This window comes from Neomonachus schauinslandi, chromosome 2 (assembly GCF_002201575.2).
Source record: "Neomonachus schauinslandi chromosome 2, ASM220157v2, whole genome shotgun sequence".
NCBI lineage: Eukaryota > Metazoa > Chordata > Mammalia > Carnivora > Phocidae > Neomonachus > Neomonachus schauinslandi.
Window position 1 is genome coordinate 83,540,182 of NC_058404.1, and position 21,470 is coordinate 83,561,651.

General features: G+C 35.5%; 1 protein-coding gene across 5 annotated transcripts in view; it reads left to right on the forward strand.

Annotated features, from left to right (window-relative positions):
• Positions 1 to 7,982: 7,982 nt before the first annotated feature.
• INPP4B (inositol polyphosphate-4-phosphatase type II B) overlaps positions 7,983 to 21,470 on the forward strand; it is a 368,840-nt gene continuing 355,352 nt past the window's right edge. For all 5 annotated transcript variants that reach the window (XM_044912611.1, XM_021679326.1, XM_044912613.1 and 2 more), the window contains exons 1-2: positions 7,983 to 8,073; positions 9,639 to 9,683. In XM_044912611.1, the coding sequence (XP_044768546.1) occupies positions 7,983 to 8,073; positions 9,639 to 9,683 (136 nt within the window). The remainder of the gene's footprint in view (positions 8,074 to 9,638; positions 9,684 to 21,470) is intronic.

Sequence of the window (21,470 nt, forward strand, 5' to 3'; positions counted from 1 at the left end):
TTGTAAATGCTTTTTCTGCACCTATTAGATGATCATATGATTCTTTTCTTTAATTCTATTAATGTGATCTATCACAGTGATGGATTTGTGTATGTTGAACCATCCTTGCATCCTAAGAGTAAATCTTACTTGGTCGTGGTGTATAATGTGCTGCTGAATTTGGTTTGCTCGTATTTTATTGAAAATTTTTGCATCTATATTCATCATGAAAATTGGCCTGAAGTTTTCTTTTTTAGGAGTGTCTCTTCCTGGTTTTAGTATCAGGATAACACTGGTCTTATAAAATGAGTTTGGGAGTATTCCCTCCTTTTTAATTTTTTAAAAGAGTTTGAGAAGTATAGGAGTGAATTATTCTATAAATGTTTGGTAAAATTTACCAGTGAAGCCATCTGGTCCTGGACTTTTTTGTTGTTATTGGGAAAGTTTTGATTACTGATTTAATTTTTTTACTGGTAATTGGTCTATTCATATTTTTTGTTCTTATTGATTCAGTCTTGTAAATTGTATGTTTCTAAGAATCTTTTTTCATTTCTTCTTGGTTGTCCAGTTTATTGTTATACAGTTGTTCATTATGATCTCTCTCTCTCTCTTTTTTTAAAGATTTTACTTACTTATTTGGGAAAGAGAGAGAGAAGAGCATAGAGGAGGGGCAGAGGGAAAGGAAGAAGCAGACTCCATTGAGCAGGGAGCCCAATGCAGGGCTCAGTCCCAGAACTCTGGGATCATAACCTGAACCAAAGGCTGACGCTTAACTGACTGAGCCACCCAGGTACTCTCATCATGATCTCTTATGGTCCTTTGAATTTCTGTGGAATCAGTTATAGTGTCTCCTTTATCATAATTTTATTGATTTGGGTCCTCCTTTTTCCTTGGTTAGTCTAGCAAGGAGTTTGTCAATTTGTTTACCTTTTGAAAGAACCAACTCTTAGTTAATCTTAGTTAACCAACTGTTGCTTAACCTTTTCTATTTTTTTCCTGTTATTTATTTCATTTATTTCTGCTCTAATATTTATGATTTCCTTTATTATGATAACTTTGGGCTGTTTGTTCTTCTTTTTCTAGTTCTTTAAAGTGCAGGTTAAGTTGTTTATTTAGGATCTTTCTTGCTTCTTAATGTAGGTATTTCTGTGATCTTTCTTAGAACTGCTTTTGCTGCATCTCACAAGTTCTAGTACATTGTGTTTCCATTTTCATTTGTCTCAAGAAACATTTTTTTTTCTCCTTTAATTTCTTCTTTAATCAATTGGCTATTCAGGGTAGTGTTGTTTAATTTCCATGTGTTCCATGTATGAATTTTCCAATTTCCCTCTTGTTTTTTATTTCTAGTTTCATGATGTTGTAGTCTTAGTCTTCTTGAATTTGCTAAGTCTTGTTTTGTGCCCTAACACATGGTCTATCCTAAAAAATGTTCCATGTGATCTTGAGATAAATATATATTTTGCTATTGTTGGGCATAATCTTCTGTCTATATCTGCTGGGCCCATTTGGGCTATAGTGTTGTCCACATACATTTTCTTCTTCATTTATTCTTTGTCTAGATGATCTATCCATTGCTGAGAGTGGAGTATTAAAGTCCCAAACTCTTATTGTATTTTTGTTGATTTTTCCTTTTATCTTTGTTTTTGTTTTTTGTTTTGTTTTGTTTTGTTTTAGCTTTGTTTTTGCTTTATATATTTAGATGCTACAACATTGAGTATATATTTACAATTGTTGTACTTTCTTGATGTATTAACCCCTTTATCATCAAATAATGACCTTCTTTGTCTCTTTTTACCATTTTTAATTTAAAGTCCTTTTTGTCTGATAGAATTATAGCTACCCCTGCTTTATTTTGGTTACCATGTTCTTGAAATGTCTTTTTCCATCCCTTCCTTCTCAGTCTGTTTGTCTTTAAGGCTCAGGTGAGTCTCTTGTGGATAGCATATTGATGGATCTTGTTTTTTTTAAACCATTCAGCCATTCTATGTCTTTTATTGGAGAATTTAATCCATTTTCATTTAAAGTAATTATTAGTATGTGAGGACTTACTTTTGCCATTTTGTCAATAATTTTCTGGTTGTTTTGTAGATCTGTTGATCCTTATTGTTGTGTTTGTTTGTTTTATCTTATTGTCTTTTTTGAGTTTTGTTTTTTTGGTATTTGTATGCTTTGACTTTTTTGTCATACTCTTTTGAGTAATTACTACAGGATTTCTCCTGGAAAATCTTAAAAGATCTTAAACTTACATTTTAAGTTTAAATTTAAAAATGTATTTTAGAAAAATCTAAAATATCTTAAACTTATAACACTCTAAACTGATAACAACTTAACTTCAAAAGAGTTTGTAAATTAACACTTTTACTTCTCTTCCACCTTGCAGTTTAGGCTATTGCTATTACAATTTACACATTTGCTTGTTTGTTTAATAGTGTTCCTAATAAAAGATCATTGTTGTGATGAACACTGGGTGTTATACACAACTAATGAATCATTGAACACTACATCAAAAACTAATGATGTACTATACAGTGGCTAACTGAACATAAAAAAAAGATCATTGTAGTTACGATTCTTTTAACTGCTTTTTTTAAACTTTCTAATTAGGGTTTTAAGTAAATTATGCACAACTACTGTCAGATTGCAGAATCTATCTATGACTCTATATTTACCATTAGATATCCAGTGAGATTTACACTTTTTATATTTTTATGATTTAATTAGTGTTGTTTTACTTTCTCTTTTTTTAAATATTTTATTTATTTATTTTTTTGTGAGAGAGAGAGAGTGAGTGAGCATGCATGCATGATTGGGGAAGGGGGACAGAAGGAGAAACGGACTCCCTGCTGAGCAAGGAGCCCAACATGTGGCTCAGTCCCAGGGTCCTGGGATCATGACCTGAGCCAAAGGCTGACACTTAACTGACTGAACCCCCCAGGCACCCAGTGTTCTTTTACATTCTTTTGAAGAACACCCTTCAGCATTTTTTGTAAGGCAGGTGTGGTAATGAACTCCCTCAGCTTTTGTTTGTCAGCAAATTCTTTTTCCTTACTTTGCTTCCAAAGGATAGCTTCACCAAGTATAGAATTCTTGGTTGACAGTTATTTTCTTCCAATATTTTGAATATGTCATCACATTCTCTCCTGGCCTGAAAAATTTCTGTTGATAAATCTGCTAATAGTCTTATGGTGGTTCCCTTGTATGTAACTTCTCTCTTTTCTCTTGATGCTCTTAAAATTTTTTCATTGTCTTTGACTTTTGACAATTTTAATTAAATTACTATGTCTCAGTGTAGCCCTATTTAAGTTTAACTTCTTTAGAATCTTTTGGGCCTCATGGATCTGGATGTCCATATCTCTCCCCAGGTTCAGGAATTTTTTAGCTATACTATTTTACATATACTTTCTGCCCCTTTTCCTTTCTCTTTTTTTCTGGCATTTTCATAATGTGCATATTGTTTGTTTTTATTCTATTCTATAATTTATGTAGGCTTTCTTCACTCTTTTTCATTATTTTTTTCTTTTTCCTTTTCTGACTGGTAATTTTCAATGTCTTATCCTTTAGGTGAGTGATTTTTTTCCTTTTTTGCATGGTCAAGTCTTCTTTTAAAACTCCCTGTTGAGTTATTCAACTCAGTTATTGTATTTTTCAACTCTAAAATTTCTATTTAATTGCTTTTTAGATGGTAGCTATTTCTTTATCAAACTTCTCATTTTGTAAATGCATTGCTTTTCTAATTTTATTTAGTTGTGTGTCTGTATTTTCTTGTAATTCACTAGACTTCTTTAGATGATTATTATGAACTCTTTGTTTGACAGTTCTTAGATCTCCATTTATTTAGGGTCAGTTATTGGAACTTTATTAATTTCCTTTGGTGATGTCATATTTACCTGATTTTTTGTGTGTGTGATCTTTGTATCCTTATTAATTCTATCTGGTTATTTGAATAATTGGGCTCCTCTTCTAGACTTTACAAGTTTTCTGTGGTAGAGACAGCTCTTCAACAGTCAGCTCAGTTCGGGTTTCCGGGTGTCTTCTGGTAATGTCCTTGGGCAGGTGGGGCCTGCTATTATGCTCTATTTTTGGGCAAGCTCTGAAGGGGGTGTGCGGGTTAAGTGCCACTGGCTGAAAACAGTTGGATAGTATTATGGGCTTTGTTCCTTACCCAACTGAAGCTGTAGTATGGGCTCCATGCTTGCCTGGATTCTCTGGTGAGGCTTACTAGATAGTCAGGACTGGGTTTAATATTTGGTAGTGGGTAGAGCTATGAATTGACTTCCCTGACTTGGCAGGGCAGTTAGGATGGGACTCAGGACCTTTAGAATTTATTTTGGGAACCTGAATCAAGCCAAAGTGTGCACTGAATTCCCTGGTCCAGTGAGATAACTGGTTGTGCTCTACAGATAGGGGAAGCCACAGGCTGTTCTCTCTGTTCAAGTACCACTGTATGTAGGACTCTTGAATGAGCTATGCAGCTTCCCACATGCTCTGGTTAGGTTCCTTGGTTGGACAGACTGAAAATTGTATTCAGAGATAAGTGGGGTTACAAATTAGATTCTGTGCCCAGGAGGAGTGGGAGAAGCAGCTCTAAAGCCATAAAGCTTTTTATTTGTTGTCTTAACTCAAGACAACCCCCACCCCAAGTTTTCTGAATAAACATGGCCACTAGGTTTGTTCTGCAAACTGATTGGCTCTGCCTGCCCACCTCTCAGCTGAAGTGCCACAGGGCCACACAGCTTCCTGGAATTGCCAGCCGTTCAGGTTGGATGGAGCTGGAAGACACTCTCTACAGTATATCTCAGCTCCCTTGCCTAGGCAGTAGGGGAGGGGCTGCTCTAGGCTACTCTCCATTTCCCAAACAGGTTCTCTGGTTGAGAGGAATGGGAGCTAACCTCACCCTTGTCTGTGAATTAATCCTCTTGTCTGTGTCTAGCATGGGAACACTTTCTACTGGCTTTGCTCTGGGGGTGATCCGCTCTGTCTGCCAGACTCTTAGCTTGAGTACCATAAGTCTGCAAAGCTTCCAGGAATTGTCATCAGAAGATATTCTTGGCTCCCTTGCCTAGGCAGGAGGAGAAGGTGCCACTGCAGGGTAGCCTCAATTTCTCAAACAGGCTTTCTGGTTGAGAAGGGTTGGGAACTACTCTCTCTTAATTTAATGACCTTGTTTACTTGAGAAACACCCATTAAGTAGGGTGATCATGTCATTCCCTCAGTTGTTCTTCTCTGCAGCTCTTCCTGTCATTGCCAGTGCCTTTACCAGCTGACTTCTCTTCTTGCTCCCCTGAATGGTTTTGTGCCTTAAGGTTCAGCCTTCAGTCATCCCTTTTTCTCACTACATGCACTTGCTTTCAGTGAATTCATGTATCTCTTTGACTTCAACTATTAGCCAATGATTTCCAAAAATATACTTTTACAGCCTTAATATCTCTCCTGAAATCTAGACTCATGTGTCGAACTGTTTTCTTAATAATCTAAGACATTTCAAAAACAAAACAGTTAGAACTAAACTCATCATCCTTGACTAAAATCCCTCCTTCTTTATACTCCAGATAGTTAATGGTCCATAATTTACTGCTTTTTACCTGAAATTCCTGTCTTTCATCATCTCAATTCTAAATTATATCTAATTCCATTACTAAGGCTAGGTAATTCCATTTAATAAATAGCCCTTTACCCTATTTAATAATTTTCTTTGGAGTCCAGATTCTCTTCTCTAGTCATCTGTTTCTATTTTGACCTAGATTCTCTTCATTATTTTATTTTCCTAGAATATTAAAATAACCTCCAAACAAGTTAGTTTCCTTATTAAGTTTCCACCTTCTAGTACATTCTCTACTTCGACATCCAGTACACTTTCCAAAAATCAAATATAATCATGTCACTCTCTTACAATAGGTATATTTAATGTGGCTTCTTTCTGCATTAAGAATTAAGTTTAGTCTCTCTAGCTGACTTTTTAAAATATATCTGTGGAAAAAAATAATAAAATAAAATAAATTTGTGGTATGTAAAAATTTAAATCTATTCTTGTGCATGATCTCCAAACCAAAAAATTTCCAAAAAGACACAGAAAAGGAACTATTGTACTTAACCATAACCATAGGTAAATGCTGTATTTACCACCTAGAAAATGTAGTGGTTTTCTAGAGTTTTTCTAGTAATATAACTGATTCTTTCTGAGGAATGTCTTTTGTTAATAGGTGTCAAATATGAAATTTGTCCTCAAATGCAACAAAGGTAGAATGAAAGTGAATAAAATCATAACAGTTGTCCTATGATCCATGTCTTATGTATTTGGCTTCATTCTCTGTGAAATTGAATTTATTTTTCAGTTTTGAATGGGTGAGGTATGCCTATAATGGGACCATGTTAGTGTTTGTAGGCATCTTCAGTCCTCTCCATCCACCCAAAAATGCACACTCACTCACACAGAGAGTTGACATTTATTTTGTTAATTATTCACCATAGTGTGCTGAGCTGTTGTTCTGCTAGGATTTACCCATATTGCCTTATTTAGGTCTCCTTTTCAATTTTTAAGATAACTGATCAAGATTAGGGGTTGGGTTTTTGGTGAAGAAATATGAGGAAGTTAACAAAGTCCTTGTGTCCAAGTCCCACATGCATGGCAGTCTTTCATAGATATTATCCCACTAATGCTAATGAATTTGTCATAGAATGTGGTTCCATGAATATGTGTCTGTCCTTATCAGAAGAGACTTCTAAATTTAAATAGTCAAAAAAATAGAAAGCATTATCTTAATTCAAAATATAATTTTCAAATCGATGGATTTGGTCTAATTGATAGCACAAAGGCCTTTACCCCAGGCTTTTATTCTTGGTTGTGTCCTGAGTAGCCAATGTGTATTTATCTGCAACTTTATTATAATATTTTCTAAAGATTCAAGATGCTTTCTGGATTTAATTTTTGCTAGATGATCTTGAAAAACCCGAGCAGAATTACAAATGAAGCTGCTTTATTAAAACAACAAAGACTTAGGCTGTGGATTTGTAAAGTTGCATTATTCCAAACCAAACTTGATTGTCGCTGTCTCTTTAAACAACATTGGGCAGACATTTAAAGATTTTTTATACATTTTAATTCAGGTGGTAACTTGACTTAAAACAACACATTCTTGGTCATATATATCAGGCTAAATATCAAAATGAATTTGAAACTATTGAGACTGTCTGCATAGGATATTGAATTCTTGGAGAGGCTTTCTCTCCCTCATGCTGATTTTCATCATTTTACTGTTACTTTCATTTCCCTTTGAGCTTTAGCTTTTTAGAATTATTATTCATTCTTTTCACCATATACCCTGATCATTAACCAATTAAAACTTTATCAGGCAGAGAAGCAAGACACTCTATGGATAATGATGAGGTTGGAAACTCTCTTGTACAACTTGTTGGCTCATATTGGAAGAAGAGTGTCATGCCAAATTATCTTTATGTGCTCATGAATAATGTTCTAACAAGGGTGGATGGAGAGATGAGCATAAAGCGTAGTTCTAATGGAAGGAATAATAATAATATTCACCTTGGCAACACATGCTAATGCCTTGACAAGATGCTATCTGCTCTTGCTGTTAAATTAGATGCATATTAAGTTAGCAGACCCTATTGCTATCTACTATTTTACAGAATGAACTAGAAGAGAAAGAATACACCTTTCAGCATCTACAAGTCCCTCATATGACCATAAAATAATTGCATAGAGCATACCCATTTAACTTAGAGCTTATGGCACATTAATTGGGTGGATTGATCTTGAAAATAAAAGTGAGTCAGGCAGGAAGGAAACTGTAGTTTCTACCTACCTTTAATTCTTTATACTGAACTCAAATAACTGAGATTTTTGCTGTCGCTATTTCCTAAATGCAGAATTTCAGAGTGGGATTTTGGTCTTTAATGTGAAGATACATCTATATTAAACCAGGAATCATTGTCAGTAACATTTAGACGCGAAAATTTGGAAGATTAAACAAGTGTGAAGGTTGATCATGGAAATCAAAGAGGAAGGAGCATCAGAAGAAGGCCAGCACTTTCTTCCCACACCCCAGGCAAATGATGCTGGGGACTTCCAGTTCACAAGTAAGTATGTGTTCCCCTCTCTTTAACTCTCTTCTAGAGTTTAGGTTTTATTTTTTAGCATGACTTGCGACTTTTCTTTTCAGAGGATTCCTGTTGGCCATTTATTTAACACTGCCAAACATATGCCAAACCTTTCATTTAATTTACATTATAAAAATAATCTTTAGAAAACAGTATTGGTTGGAAAAGTTTTCTAAGAAATTTGGTTTTTCACAGCTTACGGCAGTTGTTAATAACTTTAAAAAAAAATCTACACTCTTTGAAATGAACAGAAAGCTGCCTAATGATTGTCACTCTTGTTTCTCTTGGAAAGTCTAAAATTTTAGTATTGTTAAATGTCAGCAGGAATAAAAAATAAATGGTTACCATGCAAAAAAGTGTTAACTCTGGGGATGCCTGGGTCGCTCAGTCAGTTAAGCATCTGCCTTTGGCTCAGGTCATGATCCCGGGGTCCTGGGATCAAGCCCAGAGCCTCACATTGTGGAGGGGAGTCCCTGCTCAGCAGGGAGTCTGCTTCTCCTTCTGCCTGCCACTCTCCCCTGTTTGTGCGTTCTCTCTCTCTCTCTTTCCCTGACAAATAAATAAAATATTTTTTTAAAAAAAGTGTTAACCATGTAAATAAAAAATAGGTGATTTTTATACACAGAGGTGGTTCTAACAATATATTAGTAGTAAATTTAAATCGTATTTGGTAAATGTACCAATAGAAATAAACAAGAAAATTATTTTTGTAATGTTCTTACATTTATTACCAAATGGTTGACTTTTACATAAATTTTAGTTTTGCTTGTTTGGCCAGCCATAAGTTATAATAAGTGGCATTTAAGTTCTCATCCACTTTTTTTTGGGAAGACTCCAAGCTGTGTGTGGCCATCAGATATCCACATTACCACATTATAGCACATTATCACTTGCCACAGCCTGATCTTGCAACCTTCTAACCCCTATATGTTCCCACCCTTACTTTTGTTCTCAGACCTTCCCTCCACTTCACTCTAAATCATTTAGCCATGTTATTAGATTTCTTAAAAATCAAGAAAAAAGGAATAAAAACATTTATCAGAACAATGATTTGAGCTATCAATAACTTGGCAGAATAACTACCACCATAATGTCTTTCATCACCTTATTAGAGATAGCTCTTTAATTAATAATTTACTATTTACAGCAGGCTGGAGTGGTTTGAAAGAAAAGTCTATATAAGAGAGTACTTTTGTGAGGTCATCTTTTTTTAAGGTTTTGCCGCTGTCTACGTGCATTTAAGAGAAACTAACAATTGAAAAATATGTTTTAAATTTGTCAAAGCTGCAAAAAACAGTATCTTTTCAGTTTCTTTATAACCATAGAGCTAAGTAGATCAGTCAAAACTTCAGTCACATTTAGTTCTGCTACAAATATTATGAGAACTGACAGCTTATAAATTTGGACAATTAACTGAGTTAATTCTTTCTGCCAAATAATGTATTTATAAATTCTGGGCAGGGTGAAGCATAGTAATATATATTGACATATTTTTGATTATGAGTTAAATATCTTTAATCTGAATTCTTACTCACTATTTATAGGTATTCAGAAGACTCCAAATGAACCACAGTTGGAATTCATCCTTGGTAAGGAATTCCATCTTATTTATACTGATAAATAAAATAATAATCTGTATATATAGTTTACAACCTTACATTGCTTATATCATTATATCATTGCTTATATCATTATATAATTTACAAACTTTTAAGAACATTGTTCTATAAAAAAACTTTCATTCTTTACGGCGTTACTTTGAGGTGAGCGGCAGGATGGATAAAATAGATAAAGAAGATTAAGAGTACACTTATGATGAGCACTGAGAAATGTTATGAAATTATTGGATTGGGGGCGCCTGGGTGGCTCAGTCATTAAGCGTCTGCCTTCGGCTCAGGTCATGATCCCAGGGTCCTGGGATCGAGTCCCACATCAGGCTCCTTGCTCGGCGGGGAGCCTGCTTCTCCCTCTGCTGCTCCCTGCCACTCTGCCTACTTGTGATTCCTCTCTCTCTGTGTGTCAAATAGATAAATAAAATCTTTAAAAAAAAAAAAAGAGAAGAAATTATTGGATCATTATATTGTATACCTGAAACTAACACAACACTGTGTTCATTACGCTTCAGTTTAAAAAAAAGCTGAGGGGAAAAAAATCATTCTATGTGATGTCACTTCCCCCAATTTGTAAGTAAAGAATTTGAGCTGTAGAGTAGGTCAGTTCACTACCCAAGGGTATAGAGTTCAGTGGTAATAGAGTTGTGCCTCTCAACCAGGTCAACTAACTGCAGATCTGGTGTCCAGCACTCATCCTAATACAGTGACTGGGCTTTGCTGCTAATCAACATTTCTTGAAATCTATGTGTTTATCTTCTCCTTGGGCTAGAGACTAGGCTCATATAGTTTTTCTTTAGGCCATTTACAAGGTTCCTGCCTCTTTTTTTCAATGTCACACACTCAAAAATCCCCTTTTTCTTCCATCTTGATTTTGTGGACAGATCCTTAGTATTTGAGAATTTAACTATAATTCAAAACTTTGATTTTCTTAAGCAACTTTGAAGATCTGTCACATGTAGAAATTTGTAACTTGGTCCAAGGATGAGTTAAAAATGTGCACTCTGTGGCTGATCCACTGCTTAGCTAGTGAGTGGGACCTGCTTTGTGTCTGAATTTGGTATGACTGCAAAATGTCATTAGGGAATTAGCTGCAAAATGGTATTTAAAGAGGGTAAAAATATGGTTCATATGAACCATTTAGAGAGGGTTTTTTTCTTCTTATGGTTCTAAAATGTTTTGAAAACAATGAGCTTTTATAGAATCATACATACATGTATTCAATTTCCTATATAGAGACCGGATATCTAAATCTTTAAATGTGAATATACATGTTTTATAAAGTTATGGACAAATTGAAATATGTGCATTTACTATCTATAGTAGTTTTTAGTGATTTGAAGTCTCAATTATTCCAAGAATATACATTTTTATTATATAATGAAATAGATTTCAAACTTATATCCTTTGCTCAAAATACTACATTTTGATGTGTAACTTATTGAGATAACAACTATATATAATTTTTTTGTTTTGTTTGTTTCTTCTAATAGAGTTTATTTCTAGAGCAGTTTTAGGTTCACAGCACAATTGAACAGAAAGTACAGAGGTTTTCCATATGCCCTCTGGCCCCATAAATGCATAGCTTCCCCTATCAGAGTGGTACATTTGTTACACTTAAAGAACTTATATTGACACATCATTATTATTCTAAGTCCATAGTTTACATTTGGGTTCATTCTTAGTGTTGTACATTCTATGGATTTGGATAATGTATAATGGCATATATCTATCATTAAAGTATCATGCAGAGTATCTTCATTGCCCTAAAAGTCCTGTGTGCTTAGTCTATTCATCCCTCTCTCCCCTAACCCTTGGAAACTACTGATATTTTTTTCACTCTCTCCCTAGTTTTATCTTTTCCAGAATGTCATATACTTGGAATCATACAGTATGTCACCCTTTCAGATTGGCCTCTTTCACTTAGTAACGTGCATTTAAGTTTCTTCTATGTCTTTTCATGGCTTGATAGCTTATTTCTTTTTAGCACTGAATAATATTCCAGTGGTGGGATGTAGCACAGTCTATTTGTCCACTCATCTACTTAGAGATATCTTGGTTACTTCCAAATTTTGGTAATTATGAATAAAGCTGCTTACAAGTTTTTGTATAGGCATAAGTTTTCAACACCCTTGGGTAAATACCAGGGAGCACATTGTTATATGGTAAGAGTATGCTTAGTTTTGTAAGAAATTCCCAAATTGTCTTGCAAAGTGCCTGTACACTGTGCATTCCCACCAGCAATGCATGAGAGTTTCTGTTACCCCACATCCTCACCAGCGCTTAGTGTTGTCAATGTTCTGGATTTTGGTATAATTCATTTTTTAAGAACATTTTATTTTTGTTACAAATGTAGCTAAAAGGTGTTGTAAGTTAAGGATTCTAGATTTTTTTATTTTCCCTGGTATGAAGAAACAGAAATGTGAAAATTCAAGAAACTTCTGTGGAACACCAAAAAACTATACTTTTTTTTCTAGAGAGTGCTCAGATGGTATCAGATATAGAAAGAACTTGTTTGAGAAAGGGAGCTGAGTAGCAAAAGAAGTCTAGGTACCTCTTGACTCACTGTAACTCTTGCTACTTGAGCCTTTATCTATTCATCTTTCATTTTTAAGGGAAGAATTTTTTTTTTTTTTTTTACTTTTTTACTAGGATTTCAAAGAGTAAAGATTTGTTAGAGTAACTTAGTGTTACTCTAAAACCTTCTTATTTGCATCTTGGAGAACAAGGTGAAATCTGAAGGAGGCAGAGACAATTGGAGGAGAGGCTGTTAGTCAAACATGGAGGCCAGCTTTCAAGAGACAGGGTGCGTAGGCCAAATACATATCTTCTTTTTCAAATAAACTTATCTGTCTTGTTCAAAGACCTAGCTATATTATTTTGTTTCAAAAGCCCAGTCAAATTCAATAGCAATGCTGTCGTTACTTATATTTCTGGCTTTAAATCATAGATCTAAGAGATGAGCAGCTGTGACAATTTATGCATAATAATATTCCTCCCATAAAAAAACTTCAATTTTCTTTTTTCATATTTATTCAGAAAAACCACTAGAATTCTTAACAACAGATAATTTTATCTTATCATGTGGCAAAAAATGCCTTACAAGTAAACAAAGTTATTTAGAGTCTTCAGGAAATTGTGTTATTGGTCCTGGAAGATATATTCCCCAAACTGTTTGTTATGCTTCTGAACATTTTAAAATCCTCAATTGTAGTATTTCTTAAAAAAAATAAATAAATAAAGCCTTTTGAAAATACTCCTTCAAGGATATTACAATTAAACCCATGTAGGTTTTACTGTGTATTTTTTGGTACTTTTTTCTTTGAGTTTTTTTAATCCCACAAATTCTTTAAGACTTCACCTGCTAACTAGCTAACTTCATAATAATGAGAGAATAATAGTTTCCTAAATATTTTTATCATTATTTAAAAATGCATATTTATTTAATCAAAAAAACAAGGCATCTTAATACAAAAAAATTTTTTTAAAGAATTAAAGTAGGAGGCTCTTGTTCCACCTAATTTTTCAACTAAATTTTTATTTGATTCCTGATTCTTTGCCAAATTATTCAAATAAATTGAGAATCTCAATGGTTTGCTTTTAAATTGGGAAAACAGCTACGCTAATTTTGCTAGGTGTCATATTGCTTTGTATAAGTTATTTTCCATTGAGGATTTGTTTCTGCTTTGTCTCTATGCCATTATAAAATCACTATATCTTGCTGAAGTTCCTCTGCTACATCTTTATTCAAGTAAATGAGGTAGGAGATGCTTAGTCAATTGAGCAAGCTAATTGGTTTAAAAATGTCTTGCTAACACAAGTTCAGCATTTACAGAAAAAGTATCTCAGGTCCATTGCCATTATATTTCTAGTGGTTTACTGAATTTAAATTATGTAACTCACCCTTACATCTGCAACCCTGCTTCCACATTTTTTCATTGTTTCATTTGAATGTGTTGATACTCTTTTAATGTCCACAAAGAGAGAAATAATTGAAAACCCAAGAGAACACAGATTTTCTTACAGTTTAATAAAATTGTTTTTTTTTAAAGATTTTATTTATTTGACAGAGAGAGAGAGCGAGCACAAGTAGGCAGAGAGGCAGGCAGAGGGAGAGGGAGAAGCAGGCTCCCCGCTGAGCAGGGAGCCCGATGCGGGGCTCGATCCCAGGATTCTGGGATCATGACCTGAGCTGAAGGCAGCCGCTTAACCAACTGAGCCACCCAGGTGCCCCAATAAAATTGTTTTTATTTTTTAAAAAATAAGCATTTAAAAAGAGAGATCATGGGGTGCCTGGGCGGCTCATTCGATTAAGCATCAGACTCTTGATTTAGGCTCCGGTCAAGAGCTCAGGGTCCTGGGATGGAGCCCTGCCTCAGGCTCCCTGCTCAGCAGGGGAGTCTGCTGTTCTCCCTCTCTGCCTCTCCTCCTCCCTCCCCCTGCTTTCGCTTGCCCATGTGCTCACACGTGCTCTCTCTTTCTCTCTCTGTCTTTCTCTCTCTCTCCAAGAAAGAAAGAAAGAAAGAAAGAAAGAGAAAAAAGGAAGAAAGAAGAGAGATCACTTCTTAAAATCTGGGTGCATTTCCTTTGACCATTGTGGAAAATATATAGAGAAGACTAATCTTGACAAAGATATAAAAGAACTATTAACTATTTCTTAAGTTTATCCTCTCATTTATGCTTATAATTTTTACTTTTATATATCTCCACTTACTAGCTCCAAAGTCAATAGTATACTTATGAGTATGTTTTCATATTTTTATGTGAATACTACATATCATAAATCCAAAACAATAGGCACTAATGTATATTAAAATAAGAGAGATGGCGTGCATGTGTGTGTGTGTGTGTGTGTGCATGTGGTTCTTGTGTTCTTTATTTGACACTGTGAAGTTATATTCTTAAAATAATTTATACCTTGATGGCTGATACCTGATCGAAGCCAATGACCAGATATAGGGTGCATCGAAAGACACATTTTAGACATCAACAGCCTCAGTGTCATTTATGATAGGAATGTAAAGACATGGATGCTGGAGTGAAATCTCTAACAGTACAAATCATTCATTCATACAAGTTGTATTGGGAGCATAGAAAACTTGTAAGTAAATAATTTCAGGTAGTGTTAAGTTCTATGTAGAGAATAAACAGAACAACTGTATAGAACATGTTTGGGGGAGAGGTAATTGACTTGGGAGATGGAGGGACTATTTTAGATATAGAGGTCAAAGAAGGCCTCTGTGTATCCGGCGGGACTTAGGATGTTGACAATTATTTGGAAAGTGTCCATACTGAACATAAGACCCAGGTGACTTTCTCAGCAGGAGGTCCTGGCTGTAGTAAATATTTATGCAGCATGTAATAGGGTTGTAGGAATGGGAATACTGGGGCTCAAGGGTAATGAATTGGGTTGCTGGTTTGATCAGGAATGAAACCAAGTTAGGAGCTGATCTGGTCTTGGGTTAAAAAAAAATAAAAGTCTCAGAGGAAATGGCAGAATAGTGAAGGACCACTTGCTGGGTGACTAGAATGCCAAGGTCAGAGTAGGACAATTCTGGGATAGAAGAAATACTGATCCAGTGAGATCCTGGCCCCATGGCCTCTTCTAGCCTCCCTGATTCCCTAACTGCTGGGTAATAGGATCAGCTCTGGCGATTGGATGCTGCCAAGCCTCTAGTGAGCAAGAGATAGAGAGCGATTAAGGTTCAAAGCCAACAGATTGTTAAATCCCTTGCCTTTTGTAAAGGTGTTTCATCTTTTAAGAATCCATATTTAAGTTATGGGATAATTTTTTCCAGAGACTTTTTCCTCTTGAAAGAAAATGTAACAACTCCTCCCCTATAGGTTTTATTAGTACATAAAATAAGACTAATCTGAAGCTCAAATTATTTAATAGAGCCTTACTTCATTTTTCAGTTTTTTCTAAAATTGATAAGTCTGTAGCAACTGCTATAATTTTCATAGTAATATAGTGAAAGCTTTCATAGATAAAAATCAATAATAGACAATATAGAAATACATCTGTAATCTGTGCGATATGGTCCTATATCATCATACATTTTCAGACATAGTTAACTCTCTTTATTTCCATTTTATCACTTCATTTCTTGACCTTCACTTTTCTGCTAACACCTCAAATTCAGGATGGATGAAGGAAAGTACAGACCACTGTATTTTATTCTCAACTCAAGAGTCACTCAACAGGTGTTAATTTTTCTAGTGAAACGTATAGTCTTAAGATGGACTACTATAAACTCATAAGAATGATCTGTCAGAAAGATATTTTATCAAACAAGAGAATATAAAATTGTCAAAGCAGAATAAAAAATTACATATACAACATGAACCTTATTTAACTCTCTTTGTATGTACAAAAGAATAAGATCGGAAGAATAGGTATGAGTATCTTTAACTGTGGTTATGACAGGTTAGTAGAATTCTGATTTCCTTTGTTATACTTTCTTGTATCTTCCAAAATCTCTGCAATGTGCTCATTTAAATGTCACAATCAGCTGCTGTCATTTTAAAAAATGAATAACCTGGGTGCCTGGGTGGCGCAGTCAATTAAGTGTCTGCCTTCGGCCAGGTCATGATCCCAGGGTCCTGGGATCGAGTCCCGCATCGGGCTCCCTGCCCAGCGGGGAGTCTGTTTCTCCCTTTCCCTCTGCCCCTCCCCCCTGCTCATGCTCTCTCTCTCAAATAAATAAATAAATAAATAAATAAAATCTTTAAAAAAATAAAAATGAATAACCTGAATAAGCTGAACAAGCTGAACAAGATAAAGGGCATAGCTGAAGGAGTAAAATTCTGCTCTTTATCTTCGATTAGCTCATCGCATAATTAGAGAGGTCAAACTAAGACTCCTGAAATCATTAAAAGACATTTAAAAACTAAGCTATTTTTAGAGTTTCTAAGAATATAAGAGATTGTGTAAAGGATCAAACTAGTATAGGAAGGAGTAGTCAAAAAAGGCTTCCTAAGGAAGACTAACTTAAAAGCAATTCTTCAAGTTAGAAAATAGGATTAAGAATAGGAAGAGGAAAGGAGGAATTACATTCTAGACCAGGAGAGCAGCATAAGCAGACATTTGGTGCTTGGAACAAGGTAAAGACTTCAAATCCAGAGAACACACACACAAAAGGCATGCACTAAGTACTTATTTATTATTATACCAAGCTACATATAGAAAGGCCAGCCATCTTGTCTTCCTCGAAGAGAAAATGGAAAATGTGTCCTCAGATTTGATTCTTGATTCATCTACTTATTGGTCTTTTAGAATAGTGGTATATATAGAAAAATTAGTGATTCCAAGATTTTATAAGAAATTAACTTCACATTCACTCTGTAAGCCATGCCAGTTCTGCCATACATAATGTGACTAAATAGGCAAATTGAAATTTACCACTTGTGGAAACTATTTTTTTCTATGGAAATGAAGGATTGAAAAAAATAGTCTTGTGGATATGCAACCCACTATACACCTATACCAGGTAAATGATGTGTACCATCCTAGAATTCAGTAATTAAAATTCAGTTGTATCACAACATCATGTTATGGCACAATGACAAGATGTCCCTAGGTAGGTAAATTCAAATATTAGAGTGGCTTTGAAAAAAGGTGAGGTTATCCTATTTGGTTATTAAGCCTTTGTCCAGGAGGATTCTAAATACTTCATTCTACTATTGGATCATATATAAGGTTATGTGGACTGATTTGGGATTTTGTATATAGAGCCACTATATTTCTCCCTGGTTAGAAAACAAAAAACAAAAAACAGAAAGTCATGTAAATTATGTGATCAGTTTTCTGTGTTCAGAATTTGAAATGTGTATTAAAATGTGCTCAGACTGACAAGCTGCACAAAAACAGTCTCATCTCTTTACAGACACAGCTTTTATAGCTTGTTCGGGCCTTCATTAACCTGAATGTCAGGTTCATTCATACTTTATGAATTGCTATAAATCAGGAATTGTTTTTATGTGTTTCTCTAAAAGAAAAAAAAAATCTTACGAGGCTAAACTTACCAATTCTCTCCTTTGTTCACACTTCTACTTTCCTGCTGGTCTGTGTTCTATAAATGATTATAAAGCTCTGACTTTTTTAAAGCTCCAGTGGGAAAATGGAAGATTTTACTCTATCTTCTTTAGTATTTTTACCCTATACATGACATGCTGCTTCAGCTAAAGGGAATACCAAGCACAGAGATATATTTTTGTATTTAATTTTTATTGATAGAATATTACTTCTTATAAGCTGTAAGATCATCTTCCAGCAATAATAGAAGTACCTAGTAAGAATTAGATCAGGCCTGTGCTTGTCCTATTTTGTTGCTTTATCATACATAGATCGCCATTCTCTTGATTCTCACAGTATGATACTTCCCTTATAAAACGTGGCTTTCCACTGAACAATAATTTGCGGGGTACCTTCCCAAGACAAGGCATTGTGCAAAGTGCTCGGATCATAGTAATAGCACAAGAGTAGCTACCATTTTCTGAGAATCTATGATACTTACGGTATTATGAAATGGTAGTTACCTCTTCACAAACAGAATGCCATGTTTTCCTCACAACTCAACACTAAACATAACTAACATTTATCAAGTGTTTGTTTACCATACATTGTCCTCAGTAATTTACATAAATTAATTACTTTAATTTTCACAGTTTAATTATGAGATAATTGTTCTATTATCAGTCATTTTTGTTTTAGAGGGAAGGAAACAGGCATGAACAGGTTAAGTAATGAGCCCAAGATTTGAACCCAGGAGTCTGAGTACAGAGCATGCTCTCCTATATTATGTTCATTTGAGAGATAAAAAATGTAAAATTCCCAGTGATCAACTTTCCAAAGATCTTATGAAAGTTGAGTGACAAAGTCAGAATCCAAGTTGAGGGGGCGCCTGGGTGGCTCAGGCAGTTCAGTGCCCAACTCCTGATTTCTAGGGTGAGGAGATTGAGCCCTGTGTCAGGTTCGGAGCGGGGCTTGGAGCCTGCTGGAGATTCTCTCTCTCCCTCTGCCCCACCTCCCCCTACTCATGCTCTCTCTCTCTCTCTTAAAAAAAAAAAAAGGATCCAAGTTGAATTCTGTTTGATTCTGAAGCTCCTGCTTTTAACCACCAGGCTATATCCCTTTCTTATTGATTCCTGCTTCCCAAGAATTTCTAGGAGGTGATGGAGACAAACAACCACAATGCTAGGCAGATTATGATAAGGGCATACGCCAACAACTATGGAAATACTGAGCAAACAGTAATTAAATATAACTGCAGCATCAGAAACAACATCTCAGAGGAAGTGGCATTTGGACCAGATCTGGAAGGATGAGCAGGATTTCAGCAGTTTAGAAGGAACACAAAAGACAATTCAGGCAAAGGGAGTAGCAAATTTCATGAAACAGAATCCTAGAGCTCATTTTCCAAGGTGATGCATTGAATGTTCACTTACATATCCCTCTTTATTACTTATAATCCCACAACAAAAATAAATTAAGGCTCTAGGAATTCTCTTGCAATATTTTACAATCATTGCACATTTATTAGAAACTGGCTTTAAAATTCTAAATGAACACAACTTTTTAAACATTGTCTTGCTAGCAAATTTCATTTGGGTATCGGGTACAATTGAGTCTTACTGGCTTTGGGGTTATGTTAGATGAAACTCAAAGAAGCCTTAGCCATGCTGAGCTGGACTCAATAGACTCTGTAGCCATGCTGTGCCCCTGACAACTGCCTACCTATGCAGAGTTTGCAGACAGAGGAATCTTCCCTTTCTTTAAGCTATCTCAATTTTGACAGCATCAGTTAACGAGCAATACTTTTGAGGAGACATTTTCAGAACAACCATTTACCAACAACTCAACAACAAAAATAATAGACAACTAATAGAAGTGGATTTGCATTTCAGGCTCAGATTTCAGTCTACAGTCTGAGTGGGGAGACAATATATCTCACCAGTTAAGAGATGGGAGTGTGAAGCCAACTGCAGGCGTTTGAATCCTGTCTTTGCTACCACCTAGCCACTTGACCTTAGAAAAATTACACAGTGTCTCTGAATCTTTGTTTTCTTTCTTTTTTTTTTTAAAGATTTTATTTATTTATTTGAGAGAGAGAATGAGATAGAGAGAGCATGAGAAGGGGGAGGGTCAGAGGGAGAAGCAGACTCCCTGCTGAGCAGGGAGCCCGATGTGGGACTCGATCCCGGGACTCCAGGATCATGACCTGAGCCGAAGGCAGTCGCTTAACCAACTGAGCCACCCAGGCACCCTGAATCTTTGTTTTCTTATCTATAAAATGGGAAGGGTATCAGTATCTACCTTATAAGTTTTTTGTTAGAATTAAATAAGTGAATGTACATAAAGCACTTAAACTAGTATCTGACATATACTTAATGATTGGTTAAGCTTTATTATTTTGAATATAACCTTGGGTGAGTACTCAATGAGTACTTCCTTGAGCAGGAGGTCTTAACACTATATTTTTAGGAATAACAATTGCTATCATTTATTGAACTCCTTCTAAGTGCCAGGTATTAGGCTGTATCCTTTTCGTTTTTTATCTCTGCTTCTACAACTGACCCTTTAGGTGTTTCCCACTATTCATGTTTCACAGATAAATTCAGTTGCTTGCTCATGGGTATAAGACTAGGAGATGGAGGAATATAGATTTTAACTCCAAAGGCCATGTCTTTGTGGTTGATTATTAAAAGTGCAGGAATGGGAAAGAGAAGACATTAAAGGCTATCTAAGACCTGCATTATGTTTTTGTACTACTGAAATAATTAGAGATTTAACTGGAAGAAGAGAAAATGAACCAATTAGAGCTTCTTAATAGGTCTGTTGTGTGGGTAGTGGTTTCTAGAGTCTCAAGGTTGAATGTGTGCTGCAGTTGGAATATAGCCTGTCCTTAGTGACACTGGTCTAGATTCTAGTTTGGTGCTCTTCAGGAAGTTGAGATATGTGACATCATTAATAAAGGAGAAGTATATGAGAAATCAAACTTCTCTTCCCACTTCTTGTTTGCTGCAACTGTATCATTTAATTGAATTATGTTATGATAAATATGTCTATTCATGTCACATTTCCTTCTGAATAATATACCATAGGAGCTTTCAATTAAAGGAAGTCTTTGACCAGGTCTAACTTCACAGGCCAAAATTGATTCTTCACATAGGTTTGGCAAATTATTTGTTAAATTAGAGGGGGTTTTTTAAATGTTTACTTTCTACCTTCTTTATTTGTGTCTTTTATCCATGATCAACATGCCCCATCTTGTTTATTGCTCTTTCTATGTGATTTACCTAATTACTTTCTTCCCTCCATTGTCTAATTACTGAGAGCGGCTGGTCACTGGAACAGGTCTACCTTTGTAGCATCTGTTGCTACTTACGGGTAATTGGGGAATCAGGACTACCTAGGGGCTTTGTTCATTAGGTGGTCTTGCTTTGCATAAAGTCGAAAGCCACGTAGGTTGTAAGGGAGCAAGATCCCCTGATGCTGCTGTCTGTGTGACTGAAATTTACCAGTCAGCCTTCTTGTGGAGCAGATAGTATCCAAATGTATCCTCGACCACCTGGGAACCATGCCATGGGGAAGAAAAGAGACCTAGTAGAGTGGAACGCAAGATTAAAGAAAAGTCCCTTCATATTTCCACTGTACAAAACAGTCTTTTCCCAAATGATTCTTACTTGAGCTTCGACCTCTTGCAGTTGACAAAGGTGGTGCTATGCCCATTTCACAATGGAAGAAACCGACTCTCAGAGGAGTTA